Below are 18,458 nucleotides of genomic sequence, written 5' to 3' on the forward strand. Positions count from 1 at the left end.
CGAGGGATGCCTGCAAGAGCTCGGGGAAGTTGCCGCCAATCACGGGTGCAAACCCGTAGCCAGGAAAGGTCCACAGCGGGGGAGATAGGGCGCTATTTCCCCGGCGTCGGCAAGGTGATAACCGGAGTGTCAGGCGGCGCTAAGAGCGGTGTCACGGAGCTGCAGATCCCGGAGTTGCTGGGGAGTGTCAGCGTCGCTGAAGGAGAGGAGATAAACGAAGCGGTACAACAGCTGGTGGAAGGGGAGACTACCGGTACTAGGAACACTCCCAGCGTGGAACAGAGGATCCAGGAAACCAAGGATACCCGAGAGAAGGAGAGGGAGGTAGCCCAGGGGGTAGAAAAGGAATATAAGGTGCTGGGAATGCAATTACCCGCAGAGTCCACAATGGAGGAGTCCACAATGCGGAGTCCAGGGGAGACGCAACGGAGTGACACCCCAACATCCCTACAGGAGGATAAGGGGCTTGCAGACCCAAAATCAGATATTTTGATATTGCTTAAAGCACTCCCAACGAAATTGGATATCGAAAATATGATGGCAAAGATGGAGGAGACTCACCGGCGGGAGATGAAGGAACTACGTAAGGATATTGGTGATATCTCAGACAAGGTGGATAAAGGTGCAGAGACAGTAATATCCCTAACAGGCAGAGTAGAGGAGATTGAAAAAAAAATACAAGGGCCAGGGGGATATGCTGGCTTCTATGCAATTAAGAATGGAGGATATGGAAGACCGGAGCCGCCGGAATAACTTGAGGGTAAGAGGTCTGCCTGAACAGGTAAAAAGGGACCAACTTCAAGAGGCGGTAAGAGATATACTCCTTAAAGTAATAGACTCTAGTCGTGATGATAGCATAATATTGGACAGGGTCCATAGAACCCCGGGGCCCAAAGCAGGAGACTCTGATAGAGTAAGGGACGTAATATGTCGGGTCCACTATTTTTCCCAGAGGGAAGAAATATTGAGGAAGGTATGGCTCAAGGGTTCTATTGATTATATGGGAGCTAAGATAAAGATATTACCGGACTTGTCTGGAGCCACACTGACCCGTAGAGCTATGCTGAGACCGATACTGGAGAAAGCTAAGGAGTTGGGTTTTACATACCATTGGGGATATCCGCTAATGGTAACATTTCATAGAGAGTCCACGTATTTCACTTTGAGATCCAAGATGGACCTGCAGGGGTTATTTGAATACTTGGGCATTAAGGAATTATATGTTTCGGATTGGAGAGCTGTTTTGCCCCAGTATTTGGACAGGAATATTAACAGAAGGAGAGAGACCGGAAAACACAGAGTCTGAAGAGGAATCACCAAGATTCTGAGAGAATATAACTCCTGGATGGACACGATTTGACTTATTTTTATATTATTATATTTTTTTTTTTTTCTGGGCCCCCTTTTTTGCCCCCCCCCCTTTTTTTAATGAAATTTTGGGTTGCTTAAGTACCCCTCGCTCCCCCTTTTTCTTTTTTTTTTTTTTTTTGTTGAGCAAGCAAGGAGGGGAGGAGGTCTGACAGGGGAATAAGGGGGGTGGAGAGGTGGGTTCGGGGGAGAGGTAATTATGGCTCCCCTTTTTTTTTTTTTTTTGTTGTGGGTTTGTTACCTCCTTTGGAGAGAAGATTTCTCCATGCTTTTTTTTTTTTCTTTTTTCTCTCTTTTCTTCCTTATTCTCTCTCCCTTTAGGGGAAGATATGAGAGAATTTTGGGGTGCTCTCTGGACATAATTAGAGCCAGATAGACCTTGTATTAATTATCAATTAATTATTACCCCCCTCAGACATCCTCCCCCCTACCTGGGTATAGTTGAGAGATTGGTTAAGTAGAAGGAGAGAGGAGATGTATAATACACAGCACATTTAATATACACGCAGTTGGAATATTTTTAGGCCATATGGCCCTGTTTTTTATATATATATATATATTTTTTTTTTTTTCTCTTCCTTCCCCGTTCTCTTATTTTATTTTAAGAGATATGAGGAACGTATCACTTAAGCACTTAAAAATTGTTAGGGATGTTTATCTTGCTCCCCTGGGGGCAGGAAACAACATCCCCCTGGCACCCTCCCATATGTGGGGGTTGATATATTTTTATTTTTATTTATTTATTTATTTTATTTTATTTTTTTTTATTATTCCTATTCACCAATTTATTCACTTTTTGTCTTGGTGTTATTTGCTCTTTTTGATAGAGGTCACAATATTTTTTTTTTTTTTTTTTTTTTTTTCTGGCACTAACAATGGATGGTTTGGTTGAGATTTTCAACAGTAGGCACTTGGGTAATAGGGGGTGTGTGATAACCCCCCCCTTTTTTTTTTTTTCCTTTTTTGCTCTCCTCTCCTTTCTACTTATCTACATGTCGTTGAATGTTCTAGGTGGACCTAAGGAGTTGAAGACAATTAATTGTTGTAGGGTGAGGGGGATGGAGAGTGGGACGGAGAGTGGGAGGGAGAGAGAAATACGTCACAGAGAATATCTGAGATAGGAAGATGTTCATTAATGTGGAGGTAACACCATATCATTAAAGGAGACCAATTAATAGGAGTTGTGTGATAAGGGTAGTGAATGAATAAATAACAATGGAGTACTGGATCCGACCAGACAAGGGGGGCAGTGAGCTGATTCTCGCTCCGTGCATTGCCTCACCACGGACCTTTTTGTAGGTGAACGCAAGACACGCTAAGGAGCGTGAGGGGCGTTTGATATAACAAGGTGTTATTAGTAGGGTGGGAAGGGAGGGTGGTGGGGTGGGGGATTTTGGTTTTGTGGGTTTTTTTTTTTTTTCTCTTTTCTCCTCCTCTTAACTCTGGATATAAAATATAAATCTAAATGGCGACTATAAAATGTATAACACTAAACGCAAGAGGTCTGAACATACCTGAGAAAAGACACATGTTACTAAATGATTTAAAAGGGTCCCAAATAGATATAGCATTAGTACAGGAGACACATTTTAAAGAAACCAAAGTACCCATACTTAGAAATAAAAACTTTCCATGGGTGTACCATTCGACAAATAAAGAGGTAAAATCAAAAGGGGTATCTATCCTCTTAGCCAAGAGAATGCCATGGTCTTTACAAGATATACAGACAGATACTGAGGGGAGGTACATCTTTATTAAGGGAACAATAGGAGAGGTGAAGGTAACGTTGGCAAATATATACGCCCCCAACCAGAAACAGGTGAGCTTTCTTACGAAGGTCTTAAATAAACTGGCAGACTTTACAGAGGGACAACTGATTCTGGGAGGAGACATAAATATCCCTTTAAACCCCCTGATAGACACTTCATCAGGATGCTCCTCAGTCCCTTTGAGTAGTAGTAAGCAAATAAGTCAAGAACTATATAAACACCAACTTGTGGACGTATGGCGCCTTACCCACTCCGGGGAAAAAGATTATACATATTTTTCATCAGTACATAAACTATACACAAGAATAGATTATTTCTTTATCCCTCATAGACAACTACAAGCAATTAAAAAAGTTGAGATTGGGAACATCACATGGTCAGACCACGCACCAGTCACTTTAGAGTATTCACTTTCGGAATCCCTGGCCCTTGGGGGAAGGTTCTGGAGATTGAATGAGAGCCTCTTACAGACACCTGAGATCCTCAGGGACGTAACAGAGGAACTAAAATTTTACTTTCAAACAAATGAAAATCCAGGGGGAGATATAGGGGTCCTATGGGAGGCACATAAAGTTGTGATTAGGGGAGTACTAATTAAACATGGGTCGAGAGTAAAAAAGGAGAGGATGGAAAGATTAGAAACGTTATTCAAAACTTTACACGAGAAGGAGGGTGCCCATAAAAAAGATATAACACTAAAAAACGAGAAAGAAGTGGGGGGCATAAGAAAAGAGATTAATGATCTGTTAGGTTATAAAGCAAAAGCCTCACTACAAAGAAGCCGAAAAATAGGATATGAATCAGGAGATAAGTGTGGGAAATTGTTAGCCATAGCGGTTAAGGAGATGAAACAGACTACATATATCCCCCAAATATTGTCTCCTAAGGGCAATAAGATAGCGATACCTAGACAGATCGCCCAGGTATTTGGAGATTATTATTCGAGCTTATATAACTTGACAGATAACTTAACAACTTTATCAGAAATGGAAGAATACGTAGCCTCTGCCCAGATGCCAAAACTATCGGAGGAAGCAGGCAAGGAACTGGACCTACCTATAGAATTGACGGAGATATTACAAGCCTTAAATATGATGAAGATTGGGAGGGCGCCGGGACCGGACGGCTTTACCCTCCAGTATTATAAGGTATTTTTCCCGATAGTTGGCCCGTATCTATTAAAATTATTTAACGGGGTGGGGCAAGGATCAAGTTTTTGTAGAGATACTCAACGAGCACACATTACAGTTCTCCCTAAAGAAGATAAAGATTTAATGTTATGTGGGAGTTATAGGCCAATATCTCTCCTTAATACGGACTTAAAAATTTTTACGAAGATATTAGCAACCCGTCTGAATCATTATATACAATCATTGATACACTTGGATCAGGTGGGCTTTATAAATAATAGAGAAGGGAGAGATAATACCACCAAAGTATTGGATTTGTTACTGGAAATTGATAAATCTCAAAAACCATGTGTCTTCCTAGGTACCGACGCAGAAAAAGCGTTCGATCGCGTGAACTGGAAATTTATGACAGCGACATTGAAACATATCGGGCTGGGAGAGATTATGATACAGAGAATCCTTTCTATATACGCTGACCCAACAGCCCAAGTGAAAGTAAATGGGATTCTATCGGACCCTTTTAAGATTAAAAACGGTACGAGACAGGGATGCCCCCTATCCCCTATCCTTTTTGTACTGTCCCTAGAACCATTCTTATGTAAAGTAAGACAAAATTTGAATATTAAAGGGGTACAAATGGGAAAGGAACAATACAAAATTTCGGCGTATGCAGACGATTTGATATTTACATTAACAAACCCGACAATATCCCTACCTAATTTAATTAAGGAATTTGAACAATACGAGTCCATGTCAAATTTAAAAATAAATTTCAATAAGTCAGAAGCAATGGGGATAAGATTGCCTAGAAGTGTACTACAAGTATTGAAACAAAATTTTAAATTTAAATGGGCAGATAAGGCAATAAAATACTTGGGAACGTATATACCGGCCAACCCTGATTTGGTATACGAATTGAATTTCAAACCTCTTTTGAATACAATTGGCTCTAAATTAGAAAAATGGAAGACGGGCTTATTCTCTTGGCTGGGGAGATGCAATCTTATTAAGATGTCTATCTTACCCAGATTCTTATATTTACTCCAGACATTGCCAGTAAAGATTCCGATAGGATATTTCAAACAGATAAACTCAATATTTATAAAATTTATATGGGCAAATAAGAAGCCGAGGATTTCAAGACAATTACTTACATTGCCAAAAAAATATGGAGGTACAGCGATACCAGATATTCAAAAATACTATTATGCCTCACATGTCAGGAGGCAAATAGACTGGTGCCGCCAGGGGGAATCAAAGCTATGGGTGAAAATAGAACAAACTAATACAAAGGTACCATTATCTAGGGCATTATGGTGTTATGAGAGTTTACCGACAGAATTAAAAGCACACCAATTAATTGGGACAACTTTAAGAATATGCTCTCAAATATGTTTTCAAAAGGACCTTACTTCACATGACTCTCCTCTATATCCTATAATAGGGAACCCGAGATTCACCATGGGAATGGAAGCACAGCCATTTAGGAATCTAGATAAAGCAGGATGCTTTCAGGCATCCCACTTTGTGAGAAATAATAAATGGCCGACAATGGAGATATTAATGGAGGAGGAAGGGGAATTTACACTTCCCTTTTGGAATGCACTCCAACTTTCTCACTTTTTGGGATCTATCCCCAATCCAAAGAAGTATAACCGTCAGCTTACAATGCTGGAAGAATATTGTAGTGAGTCAGAGAATATATCCCATATGTTAGCAAAAATATATTCCTTGATAAATACCCCTAAAGCAGGACACCATTTATCTTATATTGAGAGATGGGAAAGGGAATTATCTTGTACCTTCTCCACAGAACAGAGACAACAGATGGTTGATCTTGCTTTTAAATCCTCTATATGTACTAAATATCAGGAATTAAATTTCAAAATCTTGACAAGGTGGTACTATACACCATATAAACTACATAAAATAGCAATAAATAATTCGGACAGATGTTGGAGATGCTCGGTGGAAGAGGGTACATTAATACATATTTTTTGGTCATGCCCTAAACTATCAAATTATTGGGGGAAGGTCAGAGAGATAATGCAAAAGTTTTCAGAATTTGAGATCCCGGAAAACCCTGGGTTCTTTCTTTTACAACTTAGCGGGATACCAGGGAAGAAATACAGGAGATCGTTACTATGCCATATGGCAAACGCTGCCCGAGCCTGTATCCCCCTGGGGTGGAAAAAGCAGGAACCCCCAACAATTAATTGCTGGATAGGTAAAATAGAAGAAATAAATAGAATGGAGGATCTGGTTCTGACAGGTCAACATAAGAGGGAAAAATATTTAGAAACATGGGGAGTATGGAACAGGTTTTTAGTAATGAACCAGGGGATGGACAGACCGGATCAGGATATATTGGATGTCGGAGAGATTTAGTAAATAAAGAAACAATACGGAGATGGGGGAGGAGGAAACTTATGTGTTTTTGTTTTCCCATTTATTTATTTATTTATATATTTTTTTTTTTTTTTTTGTTTTGGGTGGGGTTGATTTGAGTTAGAAAAGAAAGGGAAGGAGATGAATAGCTATTTAACACATAGGATAGCTGGGAGATATGGGAAGCAAGAATGTGAGGGGTGTATTGATCCTATGTCTTCTTGTTATGATGAATTTGTTATCCTACCCGAAAACTTCAATAAAAATTATATTTGGAAAAAAAAAAACCCGAATCACAGACAGTAAACAGTCAACTACAGTTCTGTGCAAAAGCAGATCTACACTGTATCTGAGCACCACAAACCAAAAACACTATTTAATTCATTTTTAATATTGTAAGCAAACTCCCCCATCCATCCATGTCTCCATGCTTTATTTGGCTGAGAAATCACTTTGAAAAACACCCCTTAGCATTTCTGGCCGTGGCCATCTTGTGTAAGGAAGGATGATTCATGTAGCGTTGACTTCCTGGAATCTGCCTGCCCTTAGCTTAGGCATGCAGGCAGGAGGGTGTGCTTAGCTCCCCTAGGATGTATGACATAATTTGGAAGTAACTGAAGAAAAGTTGAAAATAAGTAAATCTAATATATTTACTTATTAATTTATACTTATTTACTAATGCCAGCAGCATAAGGATTATAAAAAGTCAATGTTGATTGAGAGAGTGAAGTTCCGCTTTAAAGACCACTCACAAATAAAGTCATTTGTTTTATATCAATACAGTGTGAGAGTCATTTTTGGGACAGGGTGGAAATGTCAAATGTGGTTTGACCGTAGTCATTGAAATCAAGGTCTGATCAACATCAACGGAGAGCATCATACAGACTTCTGGTGTTCACAAGTATTGGGACAAGAAACCCAGTCACATCAGGTTGTGTTGAATAATGCCCCATACACACGTGCAGATTGTCGGCCGAAAAGATTCGACCGACGGCCGATTTTCGGCTTGTTAGTATGATGCTTCCGACAGCCGACAGCGCACTTTTGGCCGAAAAGAATCTGTCGTGCAAGCATTAAAATTTTTGTATGCCGACACCAGAGCGGCCGATTGTTCGCCAGTCAATACAGAATTCGGCCGACAGACAGCAGATTTGCAAGACTGGGCATGCTCAGAAAAGAAAAAACACACGGAAAGTTAACCATCACATGACATCACTTCTGCAGTCGGCTGTAGTCGGCGGACAAAATTCTTGTGCAGTCTTTTGCACTTTTCAACAGACACGACAGCCCGGGGACAAAAGACGGCCGATCGTTCGGCCGACGATCTGCACGTGTGTACGAGGCATTAAGCAGGACATCCCTTACCCTCATATAATATTCTAGAAAGAGAAAACCTTTCCAGGCACTGCTATCTAGGACTTCAGTAGATGTGCAATTTAGGACTGCAGTTTTCCTTCCATAATAAAGCAACAATCATATGAAAGGTATTTTGGCAATACCCCATTTTATATCACCAAAATACCAAAAAAGGCACCAGTTTGGTTAGGGAAATGTTTTTCCAGTCTAATTTCTCTTTTCACAGTGTGCTACGTAATGGACTAAATTATTAGAAATATTATGTTCCACTAAATAAATACTTTTCCCCTAGGGGCACTGTGACAAAACCCACTGTCACTGTGTGTTTTGGAAGGGACTGTGCGCGTGCCTCCTACCGGCAGACTATGGGCCAGAAGATACTGGAGACCTGGGGACACGCTGGCATTGAGTTAACGTAATGCTACAGCCCCCCCCCCCCCCCGTCTCCCCCTCTTGTTTCTGTGTCTACTTGTGTTGATTCATGACACGTAGACAATGGTCTGGACTGGAGACATCTCTCTGCGGGGGGGGGGGGGGGGTGTATTGAGAGACTGCCTGTTTACCATAATCTCATTAGGTTATCTGTAGCCTGTTTCAATGTACAAATGTTCAGTTCCCATTGGTTGTTCCTTGTCCCCTTCCCCTCTTTGGCAAGGCTAGGGGGAGTGTCCCTAACTGTGTGTAAAACTGTATGTCTTGGAATTTAATAAACAGTTTAAGCTCTGCATGTTTAACCCTCAACACCTGTGTGGATTATCTCATGATTGAGGGGTTAAGGGCTGGGTATGGCTAATCTACAGGCTGTGGGTGCGTTTGGAGGACAGGAGACACAGGTCTGGCGGATGTGCCCACCTGGGGTACCTGAGATCCGTCACAGGCACCTCCAGCCTCCTTCCCACTCCTGTAATCACCTTCTCCCAATCCAGTGAGATATCAATGGTTAGATCACCCAGGTACTTGTCAAAAATCCATCCAGCTATTCCCAGCATCAATGGAATTGTACAGTGCATCCATCATTTTGGACAAGTGGCTGGACAATCCAGTGCACAATATCTTACTGGATCAGTGACAGGTGAATGTAAACCTAGGGGGGTTGTTATGCTATAAGTGTCAAAGGTATATATACATTAGACAAGAGTTAAATAATGTCATGAGGTTTGGATGATTACTGGTTCATTAATGATTCGGAAAATGTAGAGGCCATTGAAATCAGATCATTTCATCAGGGGGTTGGAAACTTATGTTCAATTGTCCTATTTTCTCTGCTGGTAATATTGCTGTTTCATTAGTGATCATCGGGAGATTTCCCTACATGTGCTGAACACCAAATGAGCAGGTCGGAAAAAAAAAAAGATTAATTGTTCTCAAACAAAAATAACCTAAGCACAGAAATTAAATGAAGAAATTCCAAGATGCCCCCATATATATTATGTTATCTTCGAAGACCCGCAAAAGCCCAGTACCCCACACCTTATAATGTAAATATCAATCCCCTGAAGTCACTGCTTAGCCTCACCCTGATGCCCCCTGTGTCTTGATGTTGACCATTGAAGCTCCCTACTACATTTGTAGACCAATAGTGAACATATGAGATGGGAAAGTGTATCTGCATGTATTATCTGTTCTTGATTTAGTCGTTTTGTTTCAGAACAGTGGGCCCATGCACTATTTACTATTGTAAATGACTTCTAAGACCCCTTCATTTGCAGTGGGATTGTTGAAGCAATTATATGAGCGAGGGGGGGTCAATTCAGATATTTTAAATATATAAAGACATTAATATAATAGGTACACACAGTTGTATAGACGGGCTGCCCCAACAGTCACAAGATAGAATAGAGGAGACGGCTCTGGCCATTAGCCAAGCCATCCTATTGAGGATTTTGTGAAAAACCACACAAATGGAATTATACCAGGGTTGCCTTTTTTCAGTGGGTGGCAGTGGTTGCATTTGCTCCTGTAGGGCCCCATGGTATCCTGAGCAAGCTAAACCAAATATACAATAATATCTAGGCTTTACTCCAATGCCTCTATGCCTTGAAAGCAATCACTGTCATATTCATGCTTCTATACCCCCTAATAAAAATATGATTACAGCTGTGGCCGTGGAATGTAGCTGACAATGGTTAGTGGTCAGCTGTCATGTCTCATGATCTCATCAAACAATGCATTCCGCAGCCATGTTTGTATTAGGTGGCACACCACTGAAGTTCACACGCACTATATGTTCTTAACCCTAATTTTTTTTTATCATACTTTACAGATTTTACATATACAGTATCTCACAAAAGTGAGTACACCCCTCACATTTTTGTACATATTTTATTATATCTTTTCATGTGACAACACTGAAGAAATGACACTTTGCTACAATGTAAAGTAGTGAGTGTACAGCTTGTATAACAGTGTAAATTTGCTGTCCCCTCAAAATAACTCAACACACAGCCATTAATGTCTAAACCTCTGGCAACAAAAGTGAGTACACCCCTATGTGAAAATGTCCAAATTGGGCCGAATTAGCCATTTTCCCTCCCCGGTGTCATGTGACTCGTTAGTGTTACAAGGTCTCAGGTGTGAATGGGGAGCAGGTGTGTTAAATTTGGTTTTATCGCTCTCACTTTCTCATACACTTTCTCATACTGGTCACTGGAAGTTCAACATGGCACCTCATGGCAAAGAACTCTCTGAGGATCTGAAAAAAAGAATTGTTGCTCTAAATAAAGATGGCCTAGGCTATAAGAAGATTGCAAGGACCCTGAAACTGAGCTGCAGCACGGTGGCCAAGATCATACAGTGGTTTAACAGGACCGGTTCCACTCAGAACAGGCCTCGCCATGGTCGACCAAAGAAGTTGAGTGCACGTGCTCAGCATCATATCCAGAGGTTGTCTTTGGGAAATAGAGGTATGAGTGCTGCCAGCATTGTTGCAGAGGTTGAAGGGGTGGGGGGTCAGTCTGTCAGTGCTCAGACCATACGCTGCACACTGCATCAAATTGATCTGCATGGTTGTCATGCAAGAAGGAAGCCTCTTCTAAAGATGATGCACAAGAAAGCCTGCAAACAGTTTGCTGGAGACAAGCAGACTAAGGACATGGATTACTGTCCTGTGGTCTGATGAGACCAAGATAAACTTATGTGGTTCAGATAGTGTAAAGCATGTGTGACGGCAAACAGGTGAGGAGTACAAAGACAAGTGTGTCTTGCCTACAGTCAAGCATTGTGGTGGGAGTGTCATGGTCTGGGGCTGCATGAGTGATGCCAGCACTGGGGAGCACTGTGAGGCTCTGGTGAACTCCATGCCCAAGAGGGTTAAGGCAGTGCTGGAAAATAATGGCGGCCACACAAAATATTGACACTTTGGGCCCACTTAGGGGTGTACTCACTTTTGTTGCCAGCAGTTTAATCATTAATGGTTGTGTGTTGAGTTATTTTGAGGGAACAGTAAATTTACACTGTACACTCACTACTTTACATTGTAGCAAAGTGTAATTTCTTCAGTGTTGTCACATGAAAATATATAATAAAGTATTTACAAAAATGTGAGGGGTGTACTCACTTTTGTGAGATACTGCAAATACATGCAATACAGCAATACAAATATTAGAAAATTATAGTTTATCAATCCTGTCAGACACTGAAGGTCAAGGGAAATATTATGTGGGTAGATATCATCTGTGTGAATTACCTGCGGGCTTTTATCTTTTCCTGACACCAGTACTGAGATCTCATCCATGAGTTCTTCTGCTTCCTTTGATTTTTATGCATCCAGTAGGTACCTAATATTCTGTGCACTCTTGTCAGTCCTGCTCTGTTCTTTTTGTGAACTACAGAACACCTTCCTCCTTCATTATTGAGATGTGGAGGAGAGATTTTCTGTATTACACAGAATAGAACTGGACAGGACTGACAACACTGCTTAGAATTTCAGTGCAGCAGAGGCACGGTGTTGTCAACTCAAAAAGGAATTTCAAAGCACACTTGATTTTCGTAAGATCAACGGCTATTTTTCTGTATTAGCAGCATTTTTAAAAAGATAAAATGTATGTATTGCACAGATGTACTAAACAAGTTATTTTATTTTATTTTCAGCTCAAATATACATTTTAAAGCAGAGCTATACCTAACTTTTGTAAAACTGCAAGCAGGATTTTTTTTTATTGCAGAAAAGACATGCTATGTCTCTTTTGCAATAAGGGTCCTTTCACACGGGCGTTCCGTATGTCCGTTTTTCCTCCCATCCGTTTGCGAATGAAAAATGGACATAATGTATGTCTATGGGATTGCGGACGTTAGCGGATGACCATCCGCTGACATTCGTTTTGCGTCCATTCCGTTCAGTTTATGTTTTTTGAGATGGAAGAGAACCCTATTTTTCTTCCGTTTAAAAAAATGGAACGGATGCAAAAACGGATGTTAGCGGATGCCATCCGCTAACGTCCGCAATCCCATAGACATACATTATGTCTGTTTTTCATCCACAAACGGATGGATGAAAAACGGACATACGGAACGGACCCTACAAAAGTGCATCCGTGTCCGTTTTAAAAAAAAAAAGTGACCGAATGGATAAAAAAACTGAACTGACCGCGTGAAAGGACCCTTACACAAACTTTGTTGTTTTTTGACAAGTGTCACCCCTCCATGTGCTCCTTGCTGCAAAGGCCAGTTATAGGTTGGGGTGGTTGCCATTTGTATTGTTGGTGAATTGGTGAGGGGACACACTGGATACCTTCACTGCCAATGTGCATCCCTATACCTTTTAAGGAGGGGTGGGCTCCCTCCAGGCATGCCTGCCCTCAATCTATCCTTTGTTATATACGTGCTTCAACTTTGGAGACTCTCAAAACTATAGAGTTAGGACTGCAGTACCATGAAGTAGCCCTGTAGCTTAAGAATATATTTGCAAATGTGTGCAAACAAAACCTCTTGGTTTTAACCTGAACTGTTACACAGGACAAATCAGTTTGTTGCAGGCTGGCTGGTAAATGAGCTGGGAATTTATCTTTGTTAATTTTTTGACATGCATCACCCTTCCTCGTGCTCCTTGCTGTAAAGGCCAGCTATAGGTTGGGGTGGTTGCCATTTGTTTGTACTGTTGGTGAATTGGTGAGGGGGCGCACTGGATACCTTCCCTGCCATTGTGCTATTGCTGGGTGTCCAGTGCGTCCTTATACCTTTAAGGAGGGGGTGGGCTCCCTCCAGGCAGACCTGCCCTTAATCTATCTTTTATTATATATGTGCTCCAACTTTGGGGACACTCAAAATTATACAGTTAAGACAGCTTATATTTATGTGTGCAAACTAAACCCCTTGGTTTTAACCTGAGCTGTTTGACAGGACAATTCAGTTTGTTGCAGGCTGGCTGGTAAGTGAGCTGGGAATTTTTGTTTGTTATTTTTTGACATGCATTGCCCTTTTATGTGCTCCTTGCTGCAAATGCCAGTTATAGGTTGGGGTGGTTGACATTTGTTTGTAATAATATAGACTTACCTGCCTGCTGGCAGTTTTCAGAATGTACACTGAGCTATTCATGCAGCTAAGTCTGCATTCCCCACAAACCTTGGCTGTGCTGGAATCCAGTATATGTGTACAGGATGACAACTTCCCCCACTGGCCAATCAAGAGGCAAAAAAAAAAACGACACCCAGAAGAAGATGACATTGGCCTGCGAGGGAAGTAACTGTCGCATCACTGGAAGGTAGAGTTGAGATTACTGGGTGGGTTTAGTTCCACTTTAACCACTTACGGACCGCCCACCACGGTTTTACGTTGCTACTTTTACGTTAAATACCTGGGTTATGGCCAGTGGCGGCCAGTGCGTTGGGGGCGCAGAGGTGTCGCCCCCCCCCATCCATGCGTCCGGCCCCCTAATCTACATGCGGGGCGCTGGACACATGGAGTTCAATTGGGGTTTTTTTCTTCTGAGGCACGTGATTAGAGCCAGGGGCTCTGATAGGCTTCAGAAAAGGGTGGACCCGGGGCGCAGAGCAGTGCGCCCTGAGCCCACCCATTGTGTGACAATAGCGAATGTATATTCGCTATTGTCACAGGGATCCTCCTCCTGGCCAATCAGGAAGCGGGTCCGAGACCAGTTTCCTGATTGGCCGAAAGGCGAACCTTTGCCATTGGCCAAGGAGGAGGAGGAGGAGGAGGGAGACGCGGAGGACTGAGGAGAAGCCGCCGCATCAGGTAAGTGCACTGGTCTCTCTACATTGATGGGGGCACGCTGTGGTCACTCTGCATTGATGGGGGCACCCTGTTGTCACTCTGCATTGATGGGGGCATGCTGTGGTCACTCTGCATTTAAGGGGGCATGCTGTGGTCACTCTACATTGAAGGGGGCACGCTGTGGTCACTCTACATTGAAGGGGGCACGCTGTGCTCACTCTGCATTGAAGAGGGCACTCTGTGGTCAATCTGCATTGATGGGGGAACACTGTGGTCACTCTGCATTGATGGGGGTACGCTGTGGTCACTCTGCATTGAAGGGGGCATGCTGTGGTCACTCTGCATTGAAGGGGGCACGCTGTGGTCACTCTGCATTGAAGGGGGCACGCTCTGGTCACTCTGGATTGAAGGGGGCACGCTGTGGTCACTCTGCATTGAAGGGGGCATGCTGTGGTCACTCTGCATTTAAGGGGGCACGCTCTGGTCACTCTGGATTGAAGGGGGCACGCTCTGGTTATTCTGCATTGAAGGGGGCACACTATACTTTGATTACTGAAGGCCCCTTTCACAGTTTTGTGACCTTAAAATCATGCAATTTTTTGCCGTGTGTTTTGCCGCAAAGCAATGCCTATTACATTTTTCTGTTTGCGCCCCCCCCCCCCCAACAATTTTGAGCACCAGCCGCCACTGGTTATGGCAGCAGATAGCTGCCATAACCCCAGTATTTTTTTACAGGGCGAGTGTTCCTCTTTCACATAAAAGTGGTCCCAGCGACAGATTCGCCGCGGGATCACTTTTATGGGCGGAGGGAGAGGTGCCCTTCCGCCGCTTCCTGGTCGTTTTCGCTTACCGGAGCCATCGGTAGCAGAGAAAACGATCCGGTCCTTTCCCCTCCTAGGCAGGAAGTCGAATGAGGGCAATCTGGCCCCCACTCCGACTTTATGGCCTTGGAGGACCGGAGCGATGTCATACGTTGCTTCCTCCCAGCAGCCTTAAAGGGCCCATTTTTTTTTTCATGATGAATTTTTTATTTTTTTGCTTTTTAGTGTAGATGTGAGATCTGAAGTCTTTTTAACCTCAGATCTCACATTCAAGAGGACCTGTCATGCTTATTTCTATTACAAGGGATGTTTATATTTCTTGTAATAGGAATAAAAGTGATCAATTTTTTTTTTTTTTAAAGAGACAGTGTAAAAATAAAAGCTAAAAAAAAAAGAAAAAAACAAATTTAAAGCACTCTATCCCTCTGAGCTCACGCACAGTTGCGCCCACATATGTAAACGGTGTTCAAACCACATGTGAGGTATTGCCACGATTGTTAGAGTGAGAGCAATAATTCTAGCCCTAGACCTCTGTAACTCTAAACTGGTAACCTGTAGAAATGTTGTAAGACCCTGCGCAGATACGGTGTGACATAAAGTATTGCAATGATCTCCATTTTATTCTCTAGGGTCTCTGCTAAAAAAAAAATATATAATGTATTTCAGGGTTCTAAGTATTTTTCTAGAAAAAAATATCTATTTTAACAAGTGTTAGAAATAGGCTTGGTCCTTAAAGCGGAGTTCCGGCCACCAAAAAAAAATTTCAATGAAAATACCCCCGGGACAGTCAGGGCTAGTACATTCCACAATGGATAGCCTCTGATCTGTCCCAGTTCGCACTTACCTTTTAGAAGAAATACTTACCTTGAAAATTTCTTCTCCAGCGCTGCCATCTCAGGTGTGGGCAGCTTGAAGCCAGCGCGATCCTCTTCTGCGTCCTCTTCGGTCCCACGATGCACTGCGCCGGCCCTGCCGTCACTTCCGGGGCTGCAGCGTCATCCCTGCACAGCTTCTGGGCATGCCCAGAAGCAGTTTAGCAATGTATGACGTGCCTGCACCGAAACTGACGTCGGGGCCGGTGCAGGCGCATTGATTCCTGGGAGCGATGACGTTCAGCTCCCAGGAATCATTGCAAAGCGGAAGTGACGGCGCGGGCCACGGCCGCCGAGGGAGGAAGTGGAAGAAAGGTGAGTATATTTTTCTGTAATTACAAGGTAAGTAAAAAAAAAAAAAAAATCGTAATTACCCATTTCTTTTTCAGGTGACCTAGAAGAAAGCGGATGGCCCAAAATCGACTATGTCGATTTTGGGGCTGGAACTCCGCTTTAAGTGGTTAACCATCTAAGTGTATGTGGTTTCCTCCTCAGAAGCCTACAATGAAGGGGCCATAATTGTCAGAAGCTCCCAATGAAATGACCATAATTGTCAGAAGCCCCCAATGAAATGACCATAATGGTCAGAAGCTGCCAGTGGAGGAAACATAACTGACAGAAACCACAAATGAAGGGGCCATAATTGTCAGAGACCCACCAAATCTAGCCATAAATGGTAAAAGCACCCCAATGCAGTGGCCATAACTGTAAAAAGCCTCCCAATGATGATGAAATAACTGATGGAAGCCCCCCAATGCAGGGGTCATAACCATAAAAGAAGCCTCCGAATGAAGGTGAAATAAATGTCAGAAGCCCCCCAATGCAGGGGCCATAACTGTTAGAAGCCCCCGATGCAGAGACCATAACTGTTAGAAGCCCCCCAAATGCAGGAGCTAGAACTGTAAAAAGCCTCCCAATGATGGGGACATAACTTGTAGAAGCCCCCTATTGCAGGGGTCATAACTGTTAGAAGCCCCAAATACAGGGGCCATAATTGTAAGAAGCCCCATAGTGAAGGGGACAGAACTGTTTTCAAAATCTGGTCTTCATAGCTTCTAACATGCAATGCTATTTGGCGAGGCTGCACATTTTTATTGGTTACCCCCTCACCTGGGCATCTTTCCCTCCTAGGATCATGACATCAGGATCAGCAGCATGACTAGAGAGTTCCTTCCAAAGTGGTGTCCATATGTTTCCTGGAGATATACTGAAAAATATACACATTTTATATCATAAAGTTAATCGTGTGCACCGTATTATCTAATAAGTTCTCTGATAAATACAAATTCAATATTATTGTATTGTAATAGTCACACAGGTAATCAGAAAACCAATGTTCTGCTTAGTAAGGGACACTTTTCTCAGACCAGCTGTTGATGTCGTTACAATCTCTATGATCCATATCTACAAAATATAGCTATACAGGAACTCCATTAGCTGTAAAGAGCTATTTCAGGAAACAAGGGAACGTAATCAGTGAGCTTCTAATACTATCCAGCAAACACTACAACTGTGCGGAGTTTAAAATGTTCATTCAATTTGCCTTAACGTAAATTCTTTGTAATATAATGGGACCACAGTCCAAGAAGCAGCTCACAGAGTCGCTTCAAGTGCACTTCCACGCCTGCATCACAAGAAATTGATATCCCGACACAGGGGGCCTTTGTAGACTGGTGTGCAGTATCTGGATGGAGGACTTAGGGACTGACCAGGTAAACTGTGCTCCCTTTATATATCTCAAAGTTTAAAGCAAAACATCACGCAGATATTAACCACTTCTGGACCGGAAGTATTTCCCCCTTAATGACCAGGCCATTTTTTGCGATTCGGCACTGCATTATTTTAACTGTCAATTGCGTGGTCGTGCGATGCTGTACCTAAATAAAATTGGTGTTCTTTTTTTCCCACAAATAGAGCTTTCTTTTGGTGGTATTTGATCACCTCTGCGATTTTTATTTTTTGCGCTATAAACAAAAAAAAGAGCGACAATTCTGAAAAAAAAAAACAATATTTTTCACATTCTGCTATATACCATTCACAAAAAAAAAATTAAAAATCAAAATTTTTTTACATTTTAGGCCAATTTGTTTTCTGCTACATATTTTTGGTAAAGAAAATCGCAATAAGCGTATTTTAGTTGGTTTGCACAAAAGTTATCACGTCTACAAACTACGGGAAAGATTTATGTCATTTTTATTGTTTTTTTTTTTACTAGTAACGGCGGCGATCTGCGATTTTTAGCGGGACTGCGACATTGCGGCAGACAGATCAGACCCCTAACTGACATTTTTTACACTTTTGGGGGGACCAGTGACATTACTACAGTAATCTGTGCTATAAATATGCACTGTTACTGTAATAATGACACTGGCAGGGAAGGGGTTAACATGGTGGGTGATAAAGAGGTTAAATGTGAGCCTAGGGGAGTTATTCTAACTTTGGGGGGGCTTGTGAAATGATCACAGAGACATGTGATTCTATATAGAAAAATCACAGGCGCTCTGTGATCATTTCAGAGAGAAGAACGGTCAGCTGTGTTTACAACCGCCGACCGTTCTTCTCTCTCAGCGGGGAGCGATCGCGGGT

At 42.3% G+C, this 18,458-nt stretch overlaps 1 protein-coding gene across 1 annotated transcript in view; it reads right to left on the reverse strand.

Annotated features, from left to right (window-relative positions):
• HSD17B14 (hydroxysteroid 17-beta dehydrogenase 14) overlaps positions 1 to 18,458 on the reverse strand; it is a 110,816-nt gene that overhangs the window by 1,761 nt on the left and 90,597 nt on the right. Inside the window, exon 8 of the mRNA XM_082274374.1 lies at positions 16,983 to 17,079. Within this exon, the coding sequence (XP_082130500.1) occupies positions 16,983 to 17,079 (97 nt within the window). The remainder of the gene's footprint in view (positions 1 to 16,982; positions 17,080 to 18,458) is intronic.

The sequence above is a fragment of the Pelophylax lessonae genome (genome assembly GCF_965119305.1).
Source record: "Pelophylax lessonae genome assembly, chromosome: 12".
NCBI classification, from domain to species: domain Eukaryota; kingdom Metazoa; phylum Chordata; class Amphibia; order Anura; family Ranidae; genus Pelophylax; species Pelophylax lessonae.